Source organism: Cygnus atratus, chromosome 20, assembly GCF_013377495.2.
Source record: "Cygnus atratus isolate AKBS03 ecotype Queensland, Australia chromosome 20, CAtr_DNAZoo_HiC_assembly, whole genome shotgun sequence".
Classification (NCBI taxonomy): Eukaryota; Metazoa; Chordata; class Aves; order Anseriformes; family Anatidae; genus Cygnus; species Cygnus atratus.
Genome location: NC_066381.1, coordinates 590,588 through 610,595, shown reverse-complemented (window position 1 = coordinate 610,595; position 20,008 = coordinate 590,588). Strand labels below are relative to the sequence as shown.

Here is a 20,008-nt window from a genome sequence, read left to right as displayed (position 1 = left end):
AAACATCCCAAACCTCTGCATGCAGAGGACCTTGCAGACTGATCTCTCTTCTCCACCCCCACCCCAGCTGAATCGCCAGTGGCAGCTCTCCTAACCCTGTGCACAAACTCCCTGCATGCTCAGGGCAGCTGCCGGGCTCTCTTGCTGTCCTCCAACTGCTCCAATGGATTTGAGTCTGTTTTTAAAATACAGCTGGGGAAATAATTGTCCATCTGCTTCTGGGCTTTTGCATAGACACGGGGGAGCTGCTGGGGACTTCCTGCTCATAACCAGGTCCATGGCTTCTCGGTTTTCTTCACTTCTTGCACTTTTTTGCAGGGATGAAGGCAGAAATCCTCTTCCCAGGGTTGCTGGTGGTCCTCATCCTGTTCCAGGCACATGTATCTTCTTCCTATGGTATTGTTCTGTTCTTGTGTTTTGCAGATCAGGGTCTTGTATGTTCTGAGTAGGAAAAAGAATGAAGTCAGGTCTAGGAGAATCTGAATTATTCTCTTTTAAGCAGCTAAGCCCCAAAGAGAGGTCAGAAAAAACATAGCCAATTTGTACCTACTGTGCCAGCAGTTTCAGGTGTTTATCAGTTGATTTCCTATCTGATTTCTTAAAATCACATTATAGGAGAAGTCAGCTCTCAGAACAGCTCCATCCCCACAGTACCGAGGTCCTCCCACGCCACACGCCTTGCAAAGTGTCCCCTGGGAGCACAGTTTGGCTCTGCTGGGCTGCAGTGGTAGTAGCTCCATCACTGCATGCATCGTCTTTTTTAGGGAGGCTGAAAACTGAACTCATTTCTGTTCCAGTCCTGATTTACCCCTCCAAAACCTGTAGAGACCTCTGCTTGTTAACTCATGATTTTAAATCATTATGGAAAACACATGCCAGACCTTGAATTTATCTCATATGGTAGTTCAGGCAATAATTTTTCTCTCCAAGATTGAAAAAGAGGTGAACTCTGGGTTGGTCATGGAAGACAGTTTAAAGAATCTTGGGAGAATCTGGAGATTTTTTTTCCCATTTGTGTTGATTTCTGAAGCTGTAGGAAAATGATCCCACTCAGGGAAGCATAGCAGGGGCTTCTCCTCCTGCTCTGTAACCCACAGCCAGCTGATGATGGGGACCACGTCCATTTTTGGGAGCTCCCCAGAGCACGAGGGGAAGTGATGAGAGTGGCAGGAGAGCAGGGGGTTGCAGGAGACTGGGGAAAGTAGTGGGGAAATCGGGGTGAGCATCCATCTGCCTTGAGACACAGGGATATATAGGAGCTTTTTTTTGCCAGTTGGTGCCACAGGAGAGCAGCCAAACTCACCATAGGTGTGTTGGAAAACGTGGCTATACCCATTCTAGTTTAAAAGTGTTGGGGAATGAAGACAATGATGTGAAAAAACAGGAAATGAGAGCTTTTAATGCTGAGCTGCTTGACATGGCAGCCAGAGGTATCTGTGCAGGCTGTGAAGGCAACTATGGCTGTAGGCGTAGAAATAAAATAAATGACATTAATTGGGGTTGCAAAATATTTTATAGAAATAGCAACTTCTCCCCCATAAAGCAACAGGAAGGATCATGCCTACATTTCTCACATGGCTATTTGAAGCCTCCACCAACGGAGAGACCCTTTCCATGCCTGAGGAATGTAGTCATGCACAGATGTCTCTCTCTCTCTCCAGAGAAAGTAGCAGCAATTGCTTCCAGCACTGCAGTACCGATATCCCCAGGTGCTGGCAGCACAAAGAGAAACCCACTGCGGCACAGGGAAGCTCTGACGTGAGTAGGCATGGGACAGTGTTCTCACCTCTGTTCTTTCCTTTCCCCTAATGAGATCTGTCCAAGGAGCTGTCAGATGCATCCCTCCTGAGCAGCGTGTCTGAAGCCAAGCAGATCGTGGATTCAGCCTACAAGGACACACGCGACCGGTGAGAGTCGGGCTTGGGCACAGCTGTCTCATATGCACGAGCCATGGCCTGGTCTCCTCTGTCACATTCTGGAGGGTCACAGCCTCAAGAGGGTGTCCAGTCTCCTGTTCGTATACCCATATGGTTTCCCCACCCATCCTTTGCTGCCTGCTCTCACCCTCAGATCCTCAGCTGGGTCCCCGCAGAGGGCCTGGCTCTTTGCATCCTGCAGCTGATAGTGCTGCCTTGTGCATATTGGCTTCCCCCAATTTTGTACCACATCTCCAGTCCATGGTGTAATTCAGGGCTGGAACAGTGTTCTCCCTGCCCTCCCTCCCTGCTGAATATTGCCTGGCTCCGTTTCATCCCTTGGGGAGGTCCTGAGGAGGGCTGGAGCCAGCACAGACTCCTGCTAATTTGTAGTTTTTCACCCCCTATGGAGGAAGCAAACCACTATAGACTGTGGTTAGGACATTTTGTGGGATCTGACCACAAAATGTCCTAATGACTCCAGCTTCTACCATTATGGTGTGAGAGCATATGGTTTCCGACTGACCTATACACCTCCTCTTTCTATAGCCATCTGCTGGAAACCCCTCACTGGCTTAGGAACCCTCCTTCTGAGAGCTTTTCAGGGCTCCAGCAGCATTAAGACAGGGTGACATGGAGACACTTGGGACCTCTGGATGGAGACAGGCACCTGCAGGCATTTATTAGTTGGAGAAGGAGTTGAGTGAGGTTTGGTTGCCTCAAAGATGTAAAGACCTGAGAGCTCTGATGTTTTCTGGCAGGTTGGAGAGATTTCCTTCCTGCACCCACCCTGCTCCTCTGCGGAGGGTGGCAGGAGCAGCCTGCCCTCTTCCAGCCGCTGTGCAGGGTGTTAAGTGACTCTGCCTTTGTTGGCAATTCCAACTCGTAACATGGCAGATCTGGGGTGCCTGAGGCTCAGGTGTGCAACCTGCAGGACTCATGGCTTTGGCCCATTTCAGTCCTGCAGAAGTTATTTTATTCTCCCTTGCAGCATAAAGAAGAGCCTGGAGAATGACGTCTTGACCCCCGTAGAGCTTCTGAGATATTTCAAACAGCCAGTGGCAGGGACTCGGGCTGCCGTGCGGGCTGCAGATTACATGGAAACCACCCTGACCCTTCTCAAGGAGAAGCTACGCTGGGCCGTGAAGGGGGACTTCAATGTCACAGGTCGGCGTGTCATTTTGCGGGGAGGAAGGCAGAGCAGTGCTACTGCAGACAGACAGGGGGCTTGGTCAACAGGGCTCTGTGGGGCTTATGAGAGGGAGGAGAAGGGGTTTATGGGGGTCAGGTCTTGGATCCCTCCCACCAAAGCAGAGTGAGCTGTCCCCGTGCCACGCTGAGGAGCAATGTCCTCCAGGAAGCAGCAGTCCTTGCCTCCTGGCAAGACCACTTTGCTGAGAGCAGGAGGCACATTAGGGGCAGACAGAGAAACAGCCCAGGGAGGCAGGCACAGGAGGGCTCTTGTGATGAAAGATAAACTCATGGGAAAGCAAAGGGAAATTAATCTGATTGCTGCGGAAGCACTGGCAGGCCAAGATGCAAGTCACGGGGTGCTCTAACGTTGCTCCAGCATGAGTGGGAGTGGGAAGAGGGAGACAGGGCTGGGTGTGCTCAGCTCCTGCCTCTCCGTGCCAGGAGCCTTTCTCCTTGCCAGGGCCACCCCGCATCAGCCTGCGCATGATGACAATCCATGCTGCGACCCAGCCTGTTGGTGGCAGCAGCGGCTAGGAAACCTCCAAGGGACTCGGGAAGTGTGCTAGCAGCAATGGCCAAGCAGGATCTGCTGGCTGAGCTCAGCCACTTACCTCCCACACAGGAGGAAAGCTTCGCGGTGGAAATGCAAGTGGCATCCCCTTGTGCTGCCCGGCCACCCGGGGGTGCCTTCTCCGAGCAGCTCTGAGTGTGTGTTCGGTGGTGGTGAGGAATGTTCCTCCCATAAGGGAAAGATTTGTAACAAACTGCTTGGATGACTGTAACTGTTAGTAATTTATGGTGGAGATAAAAAGGAAGGGGAGAGGAAGGGAAAAGGATTGCTAATGATAGAAACTCATGCCCCTTCTGCACAGGCTTAATAATATCTAAGATTTGATCACAGCTTTGCTGGTTTTAGTGCTTTCCAAAGCAGAAAAAGCAATCTGCTGCTCCAAAGAGCATCCTCAGCACAGGTCTGAGCAGGATGACCTTCAGTGAGCCCCTTGTGCTCCTACAGCAGAGGGTGATACAGTGGTAAAAGAAGGTGTCAAAGGTACGAGAAGGGAAACTTTTTCCTGAGCGAGGGAGGCACCACAAACCCAACAGAGCCAGTGTGTTCCTGTGTGTTTATCCTTTATGGTTACCTTGCAGATGTGCTCACACCAGCTCAGCTGGGGATGATTTTCAAAGCAAGCGGATGTGACCAGCAGAATGAGGAAATAAACTGTGAATCTTCTGGCCGCTACCGAACGATCACTGGCAAGTGCAACAACAGGTGAGGGGGCTGTGTTAAAGGGAGGATGGATGCATGGGTCCTCCATCAGTAGGAACAGACCTATGGACCCATAGATGATCCATATAGGATGCCTTATTTAGGGTTTTACAGCCCACAGTGTTGTTTCCTAGATGTGTAAAGATTTTAATTACAGCCTTGCTTCAAGGGTTCTTGGTATCATACATAAAGGAGCTCTTTGGCCAAAATGCCAACAATTCTGACCCTTCTCTTTCTGCTTTCTCCTGGGTTTTGTCTGGCTCTACCCCCTTGCAGGGTTTCATAGTGCTTCCTGGCTTCCCACCTGGGTATACGACCTGGCTGCATGTGAAATGGGGCATGATCTGGCCATCTGCATGCCCCAGTCTCTGCCCAGGAGGAAATCTGGATACGCAGGCTGGGTGTGAGCACCTTGTGCAGGTCCCATGGGCATATGGATGGACATGACTGTAATATGGAATGTAGAAACTATTTCTTAGTACTTACGGAGCTTTCTTAGTGAAGGGGAAACTATGGCAAACAGTGGAGTATTTTCAAAAGAACAGCACAGGAATATTCCCCAACCCTCCCCTGTTGCCAAGCACCTGCTAGGCAGAGCATGTCCTGGGAGCTGTGGCCATAAAACACTTTGGCCATAAAAAGCTGTGTCTCCCCTTTCTTGGGAGGAGAAAGGAATTCAGACAGGTCTGCCTGCCTAGAGGATGACTTTGCCTTCAGATGTCTGTGTAAGAAACAGGGAGAGAGCTAGCTGTGTCCTTCCATTTTCAGAAGGTGGTGGCTTCATTTGGGAGGGAGACCTAGGATCTGGGATAACGATGGGTCCATCAGACCTGAGCCAGACCTAATGCCACTAATATTTTGCCATTCTTCCATTCACTGGTGCAGGAAAAACCCATTACTAGGAGCTTCAAACAGAGCCCTGGCCAGATGGTTGCCAGCAGACTATGAAGATGGTGTGTCAGTTCCCCATGGGTGGACAGAAAAAAAGCGTTCCTCTGGATTCCCCTTTCCACTGGTAAGTCCTTACAAGTCCGCTAGTTAGCATCGTGGTGATCAGGAGGCAGGAAGATAAATTCACCTACTTCAGGTGTCATCTGACTATATGAGAATCTCCATGGTGACCTAACGGAAATGCTTTCTCACTCCCATGCTTGGATGAGAAGCAAAGGAAAATTAATCTGATTACTGCAGAAGAAACAAAGAAAGACCTGCATGATGCTTTCTTTTAACTCAAGTGCATTTAAGCCAATATAATTTACTTTAAGGTCTGACTCAGCTTTTTTTTTGATTTGTGTTGTGGAAGTTGTTCATCTCTTGAATTGTCTCCTGAAAAGCAGTATGTCAGAGAATAAAATGAGCAAGAGAATCTCAGGAATAAAAGACATTGAGCTATAAATTCTGTTTGTGCACCCATGGGTGAGTGATCAGTGAGGGATATGTGTGTGTGGTTCTGGTGGCACCTGGAGGGGAGATGGTTTCAGGTCACTTGAGCTTGGTGCACCACCAGCAGTAATGAGGAGCAAAGATTTTCCATGTTGTGTGCCTTATAGTCATGGTTCCTTGTGCTTCCTAACTCTGCTCTAAAGCATGTTATGAGGGCTGCAGCAGTTTTTACCACTTTTTCTGCAGTAATAACTGAAGGAAGAGCTGGTGGAGAAATGGTGATAGGGGACAGACCAGAAGAAAAGAAAAAGGGTTTGGGAGAGTATCCTGCCTATGGGAGAAGTGTACCTGACCAAGGAGCATTTGCACTGTGAAGGATTATACATGTGCTAGTAACCAGAGGGAATTTACCAAGAAAACTTTCAGAAATTCCTAAATACTTTTTTCCCTTACACTTCTATTTCAAAGCAATATTTGAAAAAATTTTGCCTCCCTTTCCCAGTCTAAGAACCAGAGTATGGCTCTTTCTTAGCCGCTTCCATATGTCCATTAAGGGATGCTCTTTGCCTAGAAGCTCAGAAACCTGGCTAGATTCAAGAGTACAATGCTCAGCAAAGAGGGCTCTCTGTAATTCCTTCCAGTCCAGAGGCTTGTTTTTTTTTTTTTTTTTTTTTTTTTTAATGTGACATATGAGGAATCATTCCTTGTGATTTTTGTTGACAACCCTACAGATTCACCCATTCCTATAGCCATTTCCTAATGCACATGTTCTGCCTTCATCCTGTGCAGGTTCGAAAGGTGTCAAATGAGATCGTCCGTTTCCCCCCTGGGCAGCTCAAGCTGGACCAGCAGCGATCACTCATGTTCATGCAGTGGGGTCAGTTTATTGACCATGACCTTGATTTCAGTCCTGAAACCCCAGCCAGAGTCACCTTCAGTGGCAAAGTGGATTGTCACACCAGCTGTGCCAAGCAGCCCCCCTGCTTTCCCATCAAGGTACAGCCAGCCTGCCTCTTGCAGGGAAGCTGGGGACAGGGTATTGGTCCTCCGATCAGGAGGTGCTGGTTGCTCTCCCTGTCCTGGCCACCAAGGAACAGCCTCACAGAGCAGGCCAAGGGAGACAGACCACTCTTTCTGAGGTGGCGGTGCTTGCTCCAAGGAGCTGTCCCCAGATGTAAGCACATCCACAGCCTTTCCCCTGTTTCCAACCTTTAACCCCATCTCCTTCAAGAATATGGAGTTATTTCGGTGGTATAATGCAAAGACAACATGGACGGTGCCTGGGTTATAGTAAGTGTGTCAGAGATAGGATTTGGTGGGTGTTAATGTCCCATTGGTACCCTGGAAAATGCCCATTTGATGGTTTAACTGCTTCATAGTGTCTGGAATGAGGAAGTGGCAAGCACCTCTCAGCAGTGGCTAAGGCTTTGAGCTAGAAAACTCAACAGCCACATTGCAGTCTCTGCTCCAGTAAGCACAAGTCCACCCTGCAGCACTACTCTCCTTATTTTCGGGATGTATTGCAGCTCTGGCTCGCTCGCATACCCATATTTCCTCCCAAGGAAAACTGTGAAGGGTTGGGGCATCACTGAGTATTTGCCACATGTGCATTTGAGAACACAGCCAGTGTTACAAGTGCTGGATGGCAACTGTCCACAATTTGGAGTAGATACGGACATTAGACTGCAATATAAGATAGGAACACCCGAGCTTCCAAGATTTGATCTGATATGTATTTACCCAGGGGAAGAAGTTTAGGTATCCATGGGACTTTCTTTGTGGATATTCAGGCACCTCCAGGCTTTCTTACATATTTGGAACTCCTAAAAAAAGCATCTCTGCTGTCTGTCTGACCCTTCATAGGTGGGATTTTGGACCAGTGTCAACACTGTCTACCATGAAAGGTGCCTCTGAAATCACTCCTGCCTGGCTTTTCTTATGGTTGTAGTATCACAGTGCAGAGTTTCTGCACCCCTGAAATGATGATGAATTATTCCCTTGTCTTTCTTCAGATCCCACCCAATGACCCACGAGTTAAAAACACCAGAGATTGCCTCCCATTCATTCGCTCAGCTCCTGCTTGTGACGGTGGCAAAGCAATTCGAGAACAGATCAACGCGCTCACCTCCTTTCTTGATGGCAGTGTGGTGTACGGCAGTGAGGTGCCTTTGGCCAACAAGCTGAGGGATCAGACCAACCAGCTGGGCTTGCTGGCTGTTAATCGGAATTTCACTGACAGGGGCATGGCATATATGCCCTTTGACTACATGTCAAAGGACCCCTGTCTCATGGTCAGCAAGGGAGCTAAAATTCCATGCTTTCTTGCAGGTAAGTTGGCTGTTGAAACCCTTGTAGGTTCTCTAGCCTTGAAATCTAGAGTGAACAATTCCACCAGCTCTGATTCACTTCTTTAATTGCTTGTTTCTTGTATTTAAGTAGAAAAGGGAGCATAGCAAAACTTGGTGAATGACTGAGGCAGGCAGGTAGGAGAAAGCTCTTCACTTCCTGAGTCTTTCTTGTGACCATATCCCTGCTGTGAGGATTCTCCATCTGTGCTCAGCAGCCCTGCCCTGGAGTAGAGCCAGCAGGGACACAGTGCTGCCATGGGTGCCATGGTGCACCCAGGGCCCCATGCAGCTCCTGGATGGAGCCAAGTGAACGCAGCAGTAGCAGACTGGCTGGGATGCATTGGCTTGTCCATGCTTGATAGATACAGGTATGTTTGTGCTGGGCTGGGTCACCACCAAGAAATATTTGCTCGTGCTGCTGCACTGACAGAAGCTCAGATCCCAGTTGGACTGACAAGAGGACTGATTGCAGACTGAGGTGACCCCGCCACCAAGAAGGCTGGGGGTGCACTGGCAGCATGCTGGCAGCACACACCTTTACCCATCGACACAATCTCCTGCTCCATTTGTCACCCTTTTGGCATCCTCTTGACCATTTCTTCAACCCAAGCTAAATCCTTTTGTCCTGTGCAGAGCCAGGACCTTCCATCTGCTGCTGCTTGCTGCTTGTCCTGTTCCCAGCACATGGAGGCCAATATATTTCATTTCCCAAGGCCCTGAGCAGTGCTCCCTTCTCCCTGGCTCCTGCTAGTGAGGAGCAGGGTGCTGCTACAAGTGTGTGAGAACCCACAGAGGAAAGTTTCTCACCCCTTGGTCCTTCCTTTGGGCCAGCAGGACCTCCTGTCTAACGCTTGATGGCTCTGGCCACACTCATGGCACCTGAGGGCATGACAGATCTCATCAGCTGTGGAGCTGATTTCTGTTCCCTTGCCCCCTGCACATCTGGCCTAGGCTGCTCTGAACAACATCCTTGTACACCTTGGTGATACATCCAAGGTGATAGGACCAGTGGGAGAGCTCTGCTTGGTGTCATCCTCCAGGTCCCTCCTTTCAAGTTCTTGGTGTTTTCTGTTTCCCTTGGCCTCTCACAGCTGCCTATCTCTCCCATCCATGGCTCCATGTCTCCAGCTGCTTCCCCAATTCTGTGCAGGTCCTCAGTGAGGACCCTGCAGGGCCTGTGGCAGATGCCCAGTGGGGAGCAGAGCAGGCAGGTGCATCAGGTGCTTCCTGGTGTGGGCTTCCCATCTCAAGCACCTCTGGGCTGCCTGAGCAGTTTCTGTTACATAGCTGGGTACATGGACATCAACAAAATTATAGTGACGGGGTTCAGGCTTACTCAGAGGCTCCTTGCAGCTCCCCACAAACTCCTTTGAAAATTCAGTGTCTTATTTGTGAATTTTCCGGTCCCTGAGAACTGAGGCAGCTGTACATGTGCTGTTACTTAACAGGGTTCAGCGATTTCATTCTTGGAGTTCCTTTGGAAGCCCTGAGTGGATGCCGTCTGCTGGAGGAAACCTCACAGTGCTTGTTTTGTCTCTTCTTCCGTAGCCTCTTACAGACAGTCTTTGATAGTTAATGAAAAGGGCTCTGTGCTGAGTGCATGAGCAAATCCCTGTATTTACTATGGATCTAGGGGACTAAACACTATGCATTTACTCTTCTCTGAGTGCTTCTTTATACTCTCATCACCTGCTTGCTTTCAGGTTTCCTGCTCTAGACATTTGAAGAAGGATTTAATATTTCATTGTGATGCCTTTTGTAATTTATTCCTTCAAGTTGTGACTCATTTTGCTTTTACTTTTAGTTTTCTGAGAGCTTGATTGTGACTGTCTTCATGCCTTGGCCATGGTTTCAGCTGGTTCGAAGGATGCCTTCTGACTTACAAAGCTCCTTTGGCTGTCCTGACTTCCCTCTGCCCATTTTCATTTCTGTCTTGAGCTCTGAGACTATTGCTCTGATATAGGAGCCTGGAGGAGGCCTACTTGTATTTAACGCCTTAAGTTACCTCTCTTAGACTTTTTTTTTTTTTTAAACCAAAAAATGGGCACAACCATGCTCATCTTGACTATTGCTGCTTTGGCAGGAAATGGCTTTTCACCAGAGCTGTTTGGTCCTCAGGACTGTTCCTTCTCCTTGTGTGTGGTTCTTATCCATCTTCTTTATGATGCAGATATTGAGACACCTAAAAAGCTCTCTGTGCATGGTTCAAAGCAGGATGTTTGCTTTCTCCCAGTGTGAAGCAGCCAGGCACACATAGGACACTGGCAGTAAAATTGAGCACTCTTGTGATACTCATAGGTGACTCTCGAGCAAATGAGATGCTGGAGCTGGCGTGCATGCACACGCTTTTTGTGCGGGAGCACAACCGCCTGGCTAGAGGACTGAAGAGATTAAATCCACACTGGAATGGAGAGAAGCTCTACCAGGAGGCACGGAAGATTGTGGGTGCCATGATCCAGGTACAGCCACCATGTCACACCCCAGCTCTGCTGCCTTGTCTTGCAGCCTCACAGAGTTAATATGGTGGGATTGCTAGTGTGGGGTTTCCATAGGGTGCAGTGTTTTGGGGTGCAAATAATCAAATGCTTTTCACTAACTCCTTTAGTCTAAAGTAAAACCACCCAGAGATACCTGAAATAACATGTGCAGAGGGGGTCTCCCTGAATCTTTGATGTTCCTCTACTGTTACATTTCTGAATTGTCTGATGTGTTTTTAACTGCACATTTTTGTTTGATGAACATGAGGATAGAAAAGTCAGAGGAAAAGTTTTCCCAGTATTTTGTGCAGGATAATAATGCTATTGGAGATTTGGATTGAAATTCCTCTGGGTTGTAAGTCTGATCCTCTCAAGAAGCCCCATGTGCTGGTGGGTGCAACCAGCCGTGACATTCTGTTGTCCTTATGGTTTTAGAGCAGAGATGCTTGGGTCCATGCTACACTACAGATTTTCCCCTGACTGAGATGCTAGGGTCGCAGAAATACTTCTGTGCTTGGATGGGATCTGTCAGTGTCTCTAGTCCAGCCTCCAGTTCAGAGCAGGACCAGCTTCAAAAACAGATGAAGTTTCACATCTGGCAGAAAAGGCTGGCTCCTATGACAGAAGAAGACACAGGGTTACCAAAGACAGTGCTTAGTCATATCTAATTGGAAATGTATTTTCTGAGTTGGCTTGGCAAATTCTTTCAGTAATATCAAAAGGTTTAAGTTTTTAAAACTGTCAAAATTACATATTATGATAGTGTTGAATAAACAAATATTGAATAGGCCAATGTGGAGAGATTTAAACAATTGCTTTAGAAGCATTGCCTCTTTCATCATGTTTAGATCAATGGTTTAATTTTCTTGCAATTCTCAGTCAATTAAGACATCTCCTGACAAAGAATTTGATTTTTTGAGTTGTATGCTTCAGCTTCCTCAATAACCCAAAGAGACAGGAAGCCAGGGCTGGAAACCTCTGCTCTGAGAGGACTAACAGCTGCTCATGGGAGGTGATATCATCTGTGTCACCACCATAGATCTTTTCTCTCATCTGAAGCATGTAATATGGGAGGGAAGAGGACATGCAGTTCTACATGGCTGCTGGAAATGGGCTCTACCTATAGTTCCAAGAGGGAATATTTGAGAGGTTGTGGCAGGCAATGCTAGCTTTCATCCTGCTCTCATCTGTCAAGATGTAAGGCTAGAGGTGAGGACCATGTCTGAGGACACCTGAGCACCAGCACCAACAGGCAGAGAATCCCAGTGCATTACACACAAAGGCTGAGCATGGGTCAGGCATCAGCAGTGTCTGTGCTTCCTGACGTTGCTGAAGCTGTTATGAAGCTTTGCATTTTCATGCCCTTGTCAGTGCTAGAGGGTGCAGAGATCCCTGCACATGGCTGGAGCAGCAGCCTGCAGTGCCTGTGCCTGTGCCTGTGCCTGGAGCTGCACTGCCAGTGGCATGGGGCAATGGCCAGGTGCAAAAGCTGTTTTGAACCGAGGCTACAGAGCTTTAGAAATACAATTGTCACTCAACAGTGTCAGAAACGATCCTCAACAGACTGCCAGAGCACTTGGGTCAAGGTCTGATGAGGTGAAAGGAAAGTTGTCCCTGGGGAGTCTCTGCTCTGCATCTTGTGTTAGCAAAATCTCCTACAGAAATAGCATCAGAGAAGATCAGTCTGACAGCTCCAGTTTAAGGTGTAAGCAACAGCTCTCCCATTACTTTGTTTCCAAGGAAACTGATGGTTAAGCAATTAATGATTCACACTTCCCTTGTTTCTCCTTAGATTATAACCTACAGGGACTACCTGCCTCTTTTGCTGGGAACAAGTTTACAGAAATGGATTCCTTGCTACCAAGGCTACAACGAGGCTGTGGATCCTCGCATATCCAATGTCTTCACTCTGGCTTTCCGTTTTGCTCATGCTTCAATTCCCCCATCTGTGGGCCGATTAAACCAAAATTATAAGCCCATAAATCCCAAACTGCAACTCAGCAAAACCTTTTTTGGTGTCTGGAGGATTGTGAAAGAAGGTAAAGCCTTTCATGCATGTCTTGGGTGTACCTTTACTTCATTTGGCCCTCTCTGGATAAGCTCCTGCATCGGTCAAACTTAAAAGCAGCTTGCATTAAATGTATTAAATCGTCTTTACTACCAGACAGAGTAGTTTTCCCAACATAGCTGTTCTCTGCAGTCAGATGTGGCCCATCTTATTATGATGTATGCAGTCTGATTGCTTAATTGTTGTAGTTTCTAAGAACATTCAAAATATTTTCTTTCTAATGCTTTATGTGCAGGAAAACTGATTCTCCTGTACTAGAAGCTTATAATTAAATACAAGCTTTATTCAGACCTCTGGAGCCTCTTTCACACACACTTTTCACCCTATGCTGCTCACAAGTTGCTGTGTAACTGTTGCAGGCGGTATCGATCCCTTCCTGCGGAACCTGATGGCCAGTAAGGCCAAGCTGATGACACAGAAACAAATGGTTGTGGATGAACTCCGGGATCGGCTCTTTGAGCAGGTTGAAAGGATTGGGTTTGATTTGCCTGCACTTAACATGCAGCGTTGCAGAGATCATGGCCTTCCAGGTAAGCTGGCTGTGGCAGCAGAGCTGCCAAAGGAGAACAAGTGAAAATCAGGCAATTTTGTGATCGAACATTGAGAAACATCTCCAGCCCATGCTTGGCTGAAACTTGTCTCAGAGGACTTTTCCAAACCTTTTAATCTTTTCTGTACTACCATCGATAAGTAGGCTGCAGGTTGTGCAATGAAGTCAGAGCCTGGCTGGAGCTGGAGAAGACACATGGAGGCACACAACCACAAGTACACTTAGCATTGCACAGAGTCAAGCATTCAGTATCTGATGCATTTATGTTGTTGTTTAAATGCCAAAATTATGAAAGTGGTTCATCAAGAGTCTGCAAGAATCATTAGCAGAATTTGGGCCAGAAGCCCCCATGGCTTCTCTTCAGACATTTGTATAGGTCCAGCACAGCCCCAGAAGACCATATATGTGAAAAAAAAAAATCTCATCATATTTTCGCTACAAAAATAGTGTCCCAGAAAAAAAAAAAAAAAAAAAAAAGCATGTCAAAACCACTCACAGGGAGCTGCAAAATGCAAAACCAGTGTAAAGACATTGCAAGATAGTCTTGAGAAATAGATTGTTGATAGGACTTGACAACAGAATCAAGGGTGTGCCATTGCCTAACACTGTTATTAGGCTGACGTAAGTGCCTGGAGCTGCTGTGTCAGTAACATCCTGGGAACTGTAATACAGCTCCCTTTGAAACTGTGATGAAGAATGCCATATTCACATGTTTTAAGCCCAGACAGAGGCTTTGCAATGCATGCAGGTGTATGGTCTGGTCACAGGATTGCTCTGCCTTTTTATCAACAGTAGGTTTTGATGTTCCATTCTGGCTCTGGGACTACTGCTGTACAGAACCTCATCTGAAACCAAATCCCAAATTTCTAGTTTTGTCTGCTGATCTACTGCAGTGGAGCTGAAATGTATTTCTAAACTATGAAAGTGGTGATGATATAGCAACATCAAAAAAGCTTCCTGATTCTTTTTCTGATATAGTAGTATGTGGGCTCCTTGAATTGTTTGATAGTGGTACCATATGTTGTATCTTTTTCTCTGAATTCTCACCAGCTTTTAGACATCCTGCTTACAGCTGAAATGTATGCTGCAGCATCATTCTCCCCTCTGTACCCAGCAGTTCACTGGGCTGGCAGGTAGCAGAATGCATTAGTTCTCCATAGACTTTTCTTTTACTTAAGCAGTCATTTGATAAGATAGAGAGAGGACTGAATCGAGACTGCCTTTTGCTGTTTATGTGCCCAGTCCAACAAGATGCAAGATTATCTTCCAGTTGTGGTCTAGTGAATTTCCAGCTATTTGCTGTAAACAAAATTTAGTACAGCTGGCAATGTACAGTGTCCCTCTTCCACCCATAGTAGCTTGCCTTATGAGCTCTATTTGCAGTGTGGAATGGCTTGTCTGGGTGGCTAGACATAAATGTATGTGAGACCACCTGTGGGGAAGTACTTGGCCACTGTCCTATTGTACAGAGAGGTAGCATCAACATATTATCTAGATTCACTTTCAAAGAAAGCAACATCAATAAGTTTTGTGAGGACATTTCTCCTGTTTTTCTGAAGATCTCTGACATTGTCTGCTCACTGAGCTCCCTTAATGTTGCTGGGCCACAGTGAAAATTAGGCTGTAATTTGGCATGCCCAGCCCCTTCATCTGGGTATCCAGAGCAGATAGGTAGGAGCAGTCATAGCACACAGGATCAGGTGCCTGAACATAGGTCTCCTTTGCTATTGGAAATGCTTTGGGGTCACTCCTCTGGCAATCTGCTGCAGCTTCAGCAGGGCATGGGTCTCCCATAGCTCCTCTGTCACATCTTCATGAGATTGTTCAGGATATACCATGGCTCTGGAGCCTGCATGGGGATCTGCCTTGCCACTCGGTGAAACAGCAAAATGGTGCTGGATAGTGGTAGAGAAACTCCGGCTGGCAGGGATCACTTGCAAAGACATCCACAAATAGCATGAAAATGCCAGGCAGGACAAAATGACCCTAAAGCAATGGAAAGGCAATAGCATTAATAGAAATATAGAAGAATTTAGGAAAAGGTTTTCAACATAATGGGAACCTACCTGTGCCCAGGGTACGGGAAAGAGAGAAAAAATCTTTCCAAAAAGGGAAAACGTTGTTGACTGCTCTTTGCTGTGATACTCGACTACTTGCAGGTTATATCTCCTGGAGACAATTCTGTAGGCTCTCAAAACCTCGTGGTTTGAAGTCACTTGCTCGAGTATTGAAGAATCACAGTCTGGCAAAGAAATTCATGCAGCTGTATGGGACACCAAAGAATATTGACATTTGGATTGGGGCGCTTGCAGAGCCCTTTGTGAAAGGTGGAAGAGTTGGTCCTCTCATGGCTTGTCTAATTGGCACCCAGTTCAGGAAGATACGTGATGGGGACAGGTAAGAGAGGAGATGGGTATGCAAACCCCAGAGGACAGAGTGAGACTGGAGTTTGTGCAGATTTCCTAATGGAGATTTGGAAACTGCTTCCAGTTGTTTGGTTAATATTTTTTTTCATTGCTCCTCACAATGAGTTTGTTTTTTGTTTGTTTGTTTGTTTGTTTTCCCTTTCTAGTGATGTTCTTATTCCCTGTCTAGATCTATCATCCCTAGGTTGAGATCCTAGGCTGAGATCCCTTCCCAGCCAAGTGTTTTGGCCCTCTGCCTGTTCACTGTCTATCACTAATTTTGCAAATTGTATTGACTTTTTCCATGCTGATGGTTCAAACACAGTGGTAACGTTTGAGCTCTTTTGCTGCATTCAGACAAGTTGTTTTAAGGAGGCCTACATTACTACGTGTTCAAACACCCACTTGCTCAAGCAAAGGGAAACATATAAGTACCTTAACAAGAAAAACGAGTACAGTTTTAAGGATGGGAAAACCAGGCTCCAGATGCATTGCCTTCACCAACTAGAAACAAGCTTCCAGGTTTAGTCAGCCTATGTAGCTCACGCTGACAGTACTGTAGATGTTCAGTGTCTGCTGATGGGGTGGATAACACTTTGGGTGGTTTTTGAAAAATTGCCTGCATGCTAAGGGATGTTACTGAGGGACTAACACACTGTCAGGCTTTGAAGGGAGTAAAGTAGACTAATTGTTCTTTTGGTTCTCACCAAGTCCCAGCTAAGGTTCACTGCCTGCTTGGCACTGTCAGCATCCCTGATCCTTCTCTGCTGGGACAGATAGGCTGCTTCTTCAGAGCTGTGCCCTGCAAAAGTCAAACATCTGTCACCTTCACATACCCTGTGACTACAGAACACAACCTTGCACCACTGCAGCGTCATCTGCATCTGTTGGAGGTCTTAGAGATGACTTTTCACTGTTTGTCCATTCCAACCCAGTTCTGAGATGTACTCTCATGGGCATGTAGCAGTTTAGGCTTAGTTTGCACCAGGAGATGGGTGGACTGGGGTTTGCTTGCCAACGAAAATCATTTGAGCAGTGTTGGGCTTTCAAAATACCTGAGGTCCTCTGCCACCTCCTCCTTGAAGTTGCTAAGGGACATCAGGTGCAGGAGTTAGTTACACATCCCATTTCAAGGTACATTTCCCAGTCCTTTCTGAAGCAGGGTTCTTGCACTGTTTAACAACATTGTCTGAAAATGGGATCATGATACCTGTTTCTGGGAAACTTTTCTGCCAGGTACCTACCTAGAAAGACTTACAAGCTCAAAACACAGTGTTAGGAGCTTAAAGGCAAACAGTCTACTGCACATCTAGAGATCCTATTCATAAGGCAGGAATACACGAAACAATTTTTTTAAAGAGAGTAATTAGAGGACTGTTCCCACCATGGCAATCGTGTAGATGTGATCACAGTCTGTGTTGAGTTTGTGATGAATTTTCTATTTGAAAGAGGGAGTTTGTGCCTCAGTTGAAGGAACACAGGGCTAGGCTTTAATTCAACTGTGTATTTGTTTTATTTACATGGCAGAAAGGCAATTCAAATTACTCAGCAGGTGAGACAGAGCATTTAACTTAAACACCAGAAATTTTAATTTGGTCTTAGTGGGGGGAAAAAAAAAAGAAAAAAAAAAGCGTTATTGGTGTTAATGGGAAATAATTTTGCAGGAATAGGAAGAAGACAGAAGGGAAAAATCTATAGTGTCATTTTCTGTCTCCTGCAGGTTTTGGTGGGAGAATAAAGGAGTTTTCACTCCTCGGCAGCGCAGTTCACTGGCTAAAATCTCCTTGTCACGAATAATATGTGATAACACCCACATCTCTAAAGTGTCAAGAAATATCTTCCAGGCCAACAGCTATCCTCACTCCTTTGTGAGCTGCAACCAGATCCCAAAGCTGGACCTCAGAGCCTGGAAGTCAAAGAAGATGGAGGAAAGTACAGAGTAAGGTATAAACCTGAAGCAGCAGACAGTTCCTGTTTGAAAGCAGGTGATATAACTGGGCTAAGCTCAGGTTTTAGAGGTCTTTAAGTGTCTAAGCAATGCAGTCTGCATTACACAGAAAACTAGCTTACCAAAATACTCCTGAGACTACCATGAAATGGCTGTTGACATATTAGGGCAGTCAAAGAGCACTGCACCAGACACCCAGGCTCTTAAACAGAGCTGTCTATCACAGGCCTGAAGATATGTGCCAGGTACATACCTAGCATGTGTTTAGATATGTCATTCCATCAAGTCCACTGGGAGTAGTTCCTCTGGCACAGATTTTCCAGCATCAGCATTGCAAGGTGAAGCTAGCTTTATATCCCTGGGATTTTTCTTATTCAGTTTTTTGAGTTTATCTCTGTTGTTGGTATACACACATTTTTTTCCATCCAGCTCGTCTTTCTGTCCAGATCTGTCCAGATCTGCCTTCTGCCCATCTCTGAGAATGCTGTCAGCACATCCAGGTCATACAAAAACCATCTCTGCACTTGAAAAGAGATTCCCACAATATGGACCAGTTTGTGGAGTTTGATTTCTGCTAAGAAAGATTTTGCCCATATTTCTGGTATTTCCTTCAGCTGCCTTCAGTTCTTGCTTTAAAATTTTAAAGTTCTTGAGGTTTAATACTTTCCTTCCAAAATGATCTCTGAAATCTCCAGGAAGTGGATGCAGGCAAGAGCAGCTTTCCCCTGGGAAAAGTGGGCTGCTCCAGTTCATTAGGGCCTTTTCCTCATTAAACATCATCTTTCCCTTGCTCTGAGAGTCAGGCCCTGCCATGCTGTCATGCTGATAGCTGTGAGAAGGAGCAAATCACTGCAACTAGAAGCAATCATTAAGAGCTCAGACAACTCCAGCTGCAGACAGCTTCCAATTCCTTTGAGGCTGTTTAGTTACATTCTCCAAAGGGCTATGGGATTATCAGATTGAAAGTGTGACAAGGTGAAGCCATAAATGCCACTTTCTTGGTACCAGAAAAGTAAGGCTTGGAGGACTGCAGAAAGCTGTATGCAGGCAGGGATCTCCAGAGGTCTCTAGAGCCCTCTAGATCTCCTGCCCAGAGCAGAGCTAGTACCAGAGTTATTGGTCCCACTTTTCCAGCTTAACCTATGCAATAAATCATACAAGACAACAGGGAGTTATGGCATGTCCTTTTCTGATCTGTTAACACATTGTTTTTTATCTCCTGTAGAAGAACCACATGATTCTTAATGTTGAACACTGAGGATTCCCCAGAAGCTTGGATTTGAAGAAGCTGCTGAGATTTATTTTTTTTGTATTTTTTTATCCCTATGTCTATGTTTTTCCTGCCTGAAATGTTTGGGCTTGACTCAATTTAGTTTGCACGAAGCCTTTCAAGTGAGATGGAATCCAGTGTTAAAAAACTTCATGAAAAGATGTTCCAGATCTGTGCAAATTACTCAATATCACAAAGCAAAAGAAAATGAGTAATCAAGAGACTCACTCCCAAACATACTGCTTGCTCAGGCAATTTCACTTACACTGGGTCCCAGTAAGCTTTACTGTCAAAAGACAGGTTTTGTACACTCCTTTCATGTGAAATAGCACAAAGTTTCCAGTCTACACAGAAAGGCACTGGGGCATTGGAATAGGTTGCATATTTTTGCTCTCTTTATTATTATTATTACCATTTTATTTTTATTTCTAAGATGTACATGCTTCAGTTTCCAGAGAAAAATCTAGTAATTTCAGTGAAGCAGCAATAGCTTTCATGCACCCCAAACAGACTTGTTAAAAACCCTCTGTTCCTGCTTTTGTTGGATATGGAACCAAGAAATTGTCCACATGGAAAAAAGCTGTTCTCTCATCAGTACCTGCCCCTCATCCAGAATGCTTAAGGCATCACACAGCATGATGGAAAACTCTGATAAATTGTTCTGCAGCCTGGCATGAGCCAGAATGACTTACCCCTGGGCTGTGGAGGTGATGGGATATGTCCTAGCAAAGACAGGATCAGTCTGAAGTACAAGAAAGTAAGACCTAATCTAGTTTCTCCCTTCAATAGCTTTTCCCGAAAGGAATCAAAATTTCTTTCTCCTTCCTCTCTTATTTGCTGTGCTACTGTAGCTGATCAATAAATTGCAATTTTGAGCTGAGGCCAAGACTTTCTTTACACTTTGTAAAAGGTGCAATAACCAAAGCCAGGTGGAGGATGGTGGTAGGTTTAGTTTGGAAATATTGAATGAAACAGATTCAAGTGAAGAACCCATATATTTTTAATGACGGAAGATAGATCTTGCTGCAGTCTCTGAGCCATAATCCTGTGTCATGTAGCACTACAAAAGTGTTCCTCAGAAAAAGGGGCAGTGCAGGATTTAGCTCCAACAAACACTTGAAAGTAATCTCCTCCTTATCTCTCCCAAAAGGCAAAAAGTTCCTGTGAGATCCTCAGAGA

At 46.0% G+C, this 20,008-nt stretch overlaps 1 protein-coding gene across 1 annotated transcript; it reads left to right on the top strand.

Annotated features, from left to right (window-relative positions):
• Positions 1-320: 320 nt before the first annotated feature.
• On the top strand, positions 321-19,710 carry LOC118254112 (myeloperoxidase-like). The gene is made up of 13 exons (XM_050714809.1): positions 321-396; positions 1,814-1,907; positions 2,908-3,083; positions 4,260-4,383; positions 5,266-5,395; positions 6,553-6,759; positions 7,776-8,091; positions 10,410-10,570; positions 12,381-12,627; positions 13,016-13,186; positions 15,366-15,603; positions 17,332-17,555; positions 18,785-19,710. Exons 1-12 carry the CDS (start codon positions 321-323, stop codon positions 17,552-17,554), a joined length of 2,163 nt encoding a protein of 720 aa, XP_050570766.1. The 3' UTR covers position 17,555; positions 18,785-19,710.
• Positions 19,711-20,008: the final 298 nt, after the last annotated feature.

Bases quoted from the DNA above. Each gene is read 5' to 3' on its own strand.
- LOC118254112 (XM_050714809.1), top strand. From the start codon at position 321: ATGAAGGCAGAAATCCTCTTCCCAGGGTTGCTGGTGGTCCTCATCCTG. The intron at 1,908-2,907 runs GTGAGAGTCGGG...TCTCCCTTGCAG, and splicing joins TACAAGGACACACGCGACCG to CATAAAGAAGAGCCTGGAGA. The intron at 4,384-5,265 runs GTGAGGGGGCTG...TCACTGGTGCAG, and splicing joins ACTGGCAAGTGCAACAACAG to GAAAAACCCATTACTAGGAG.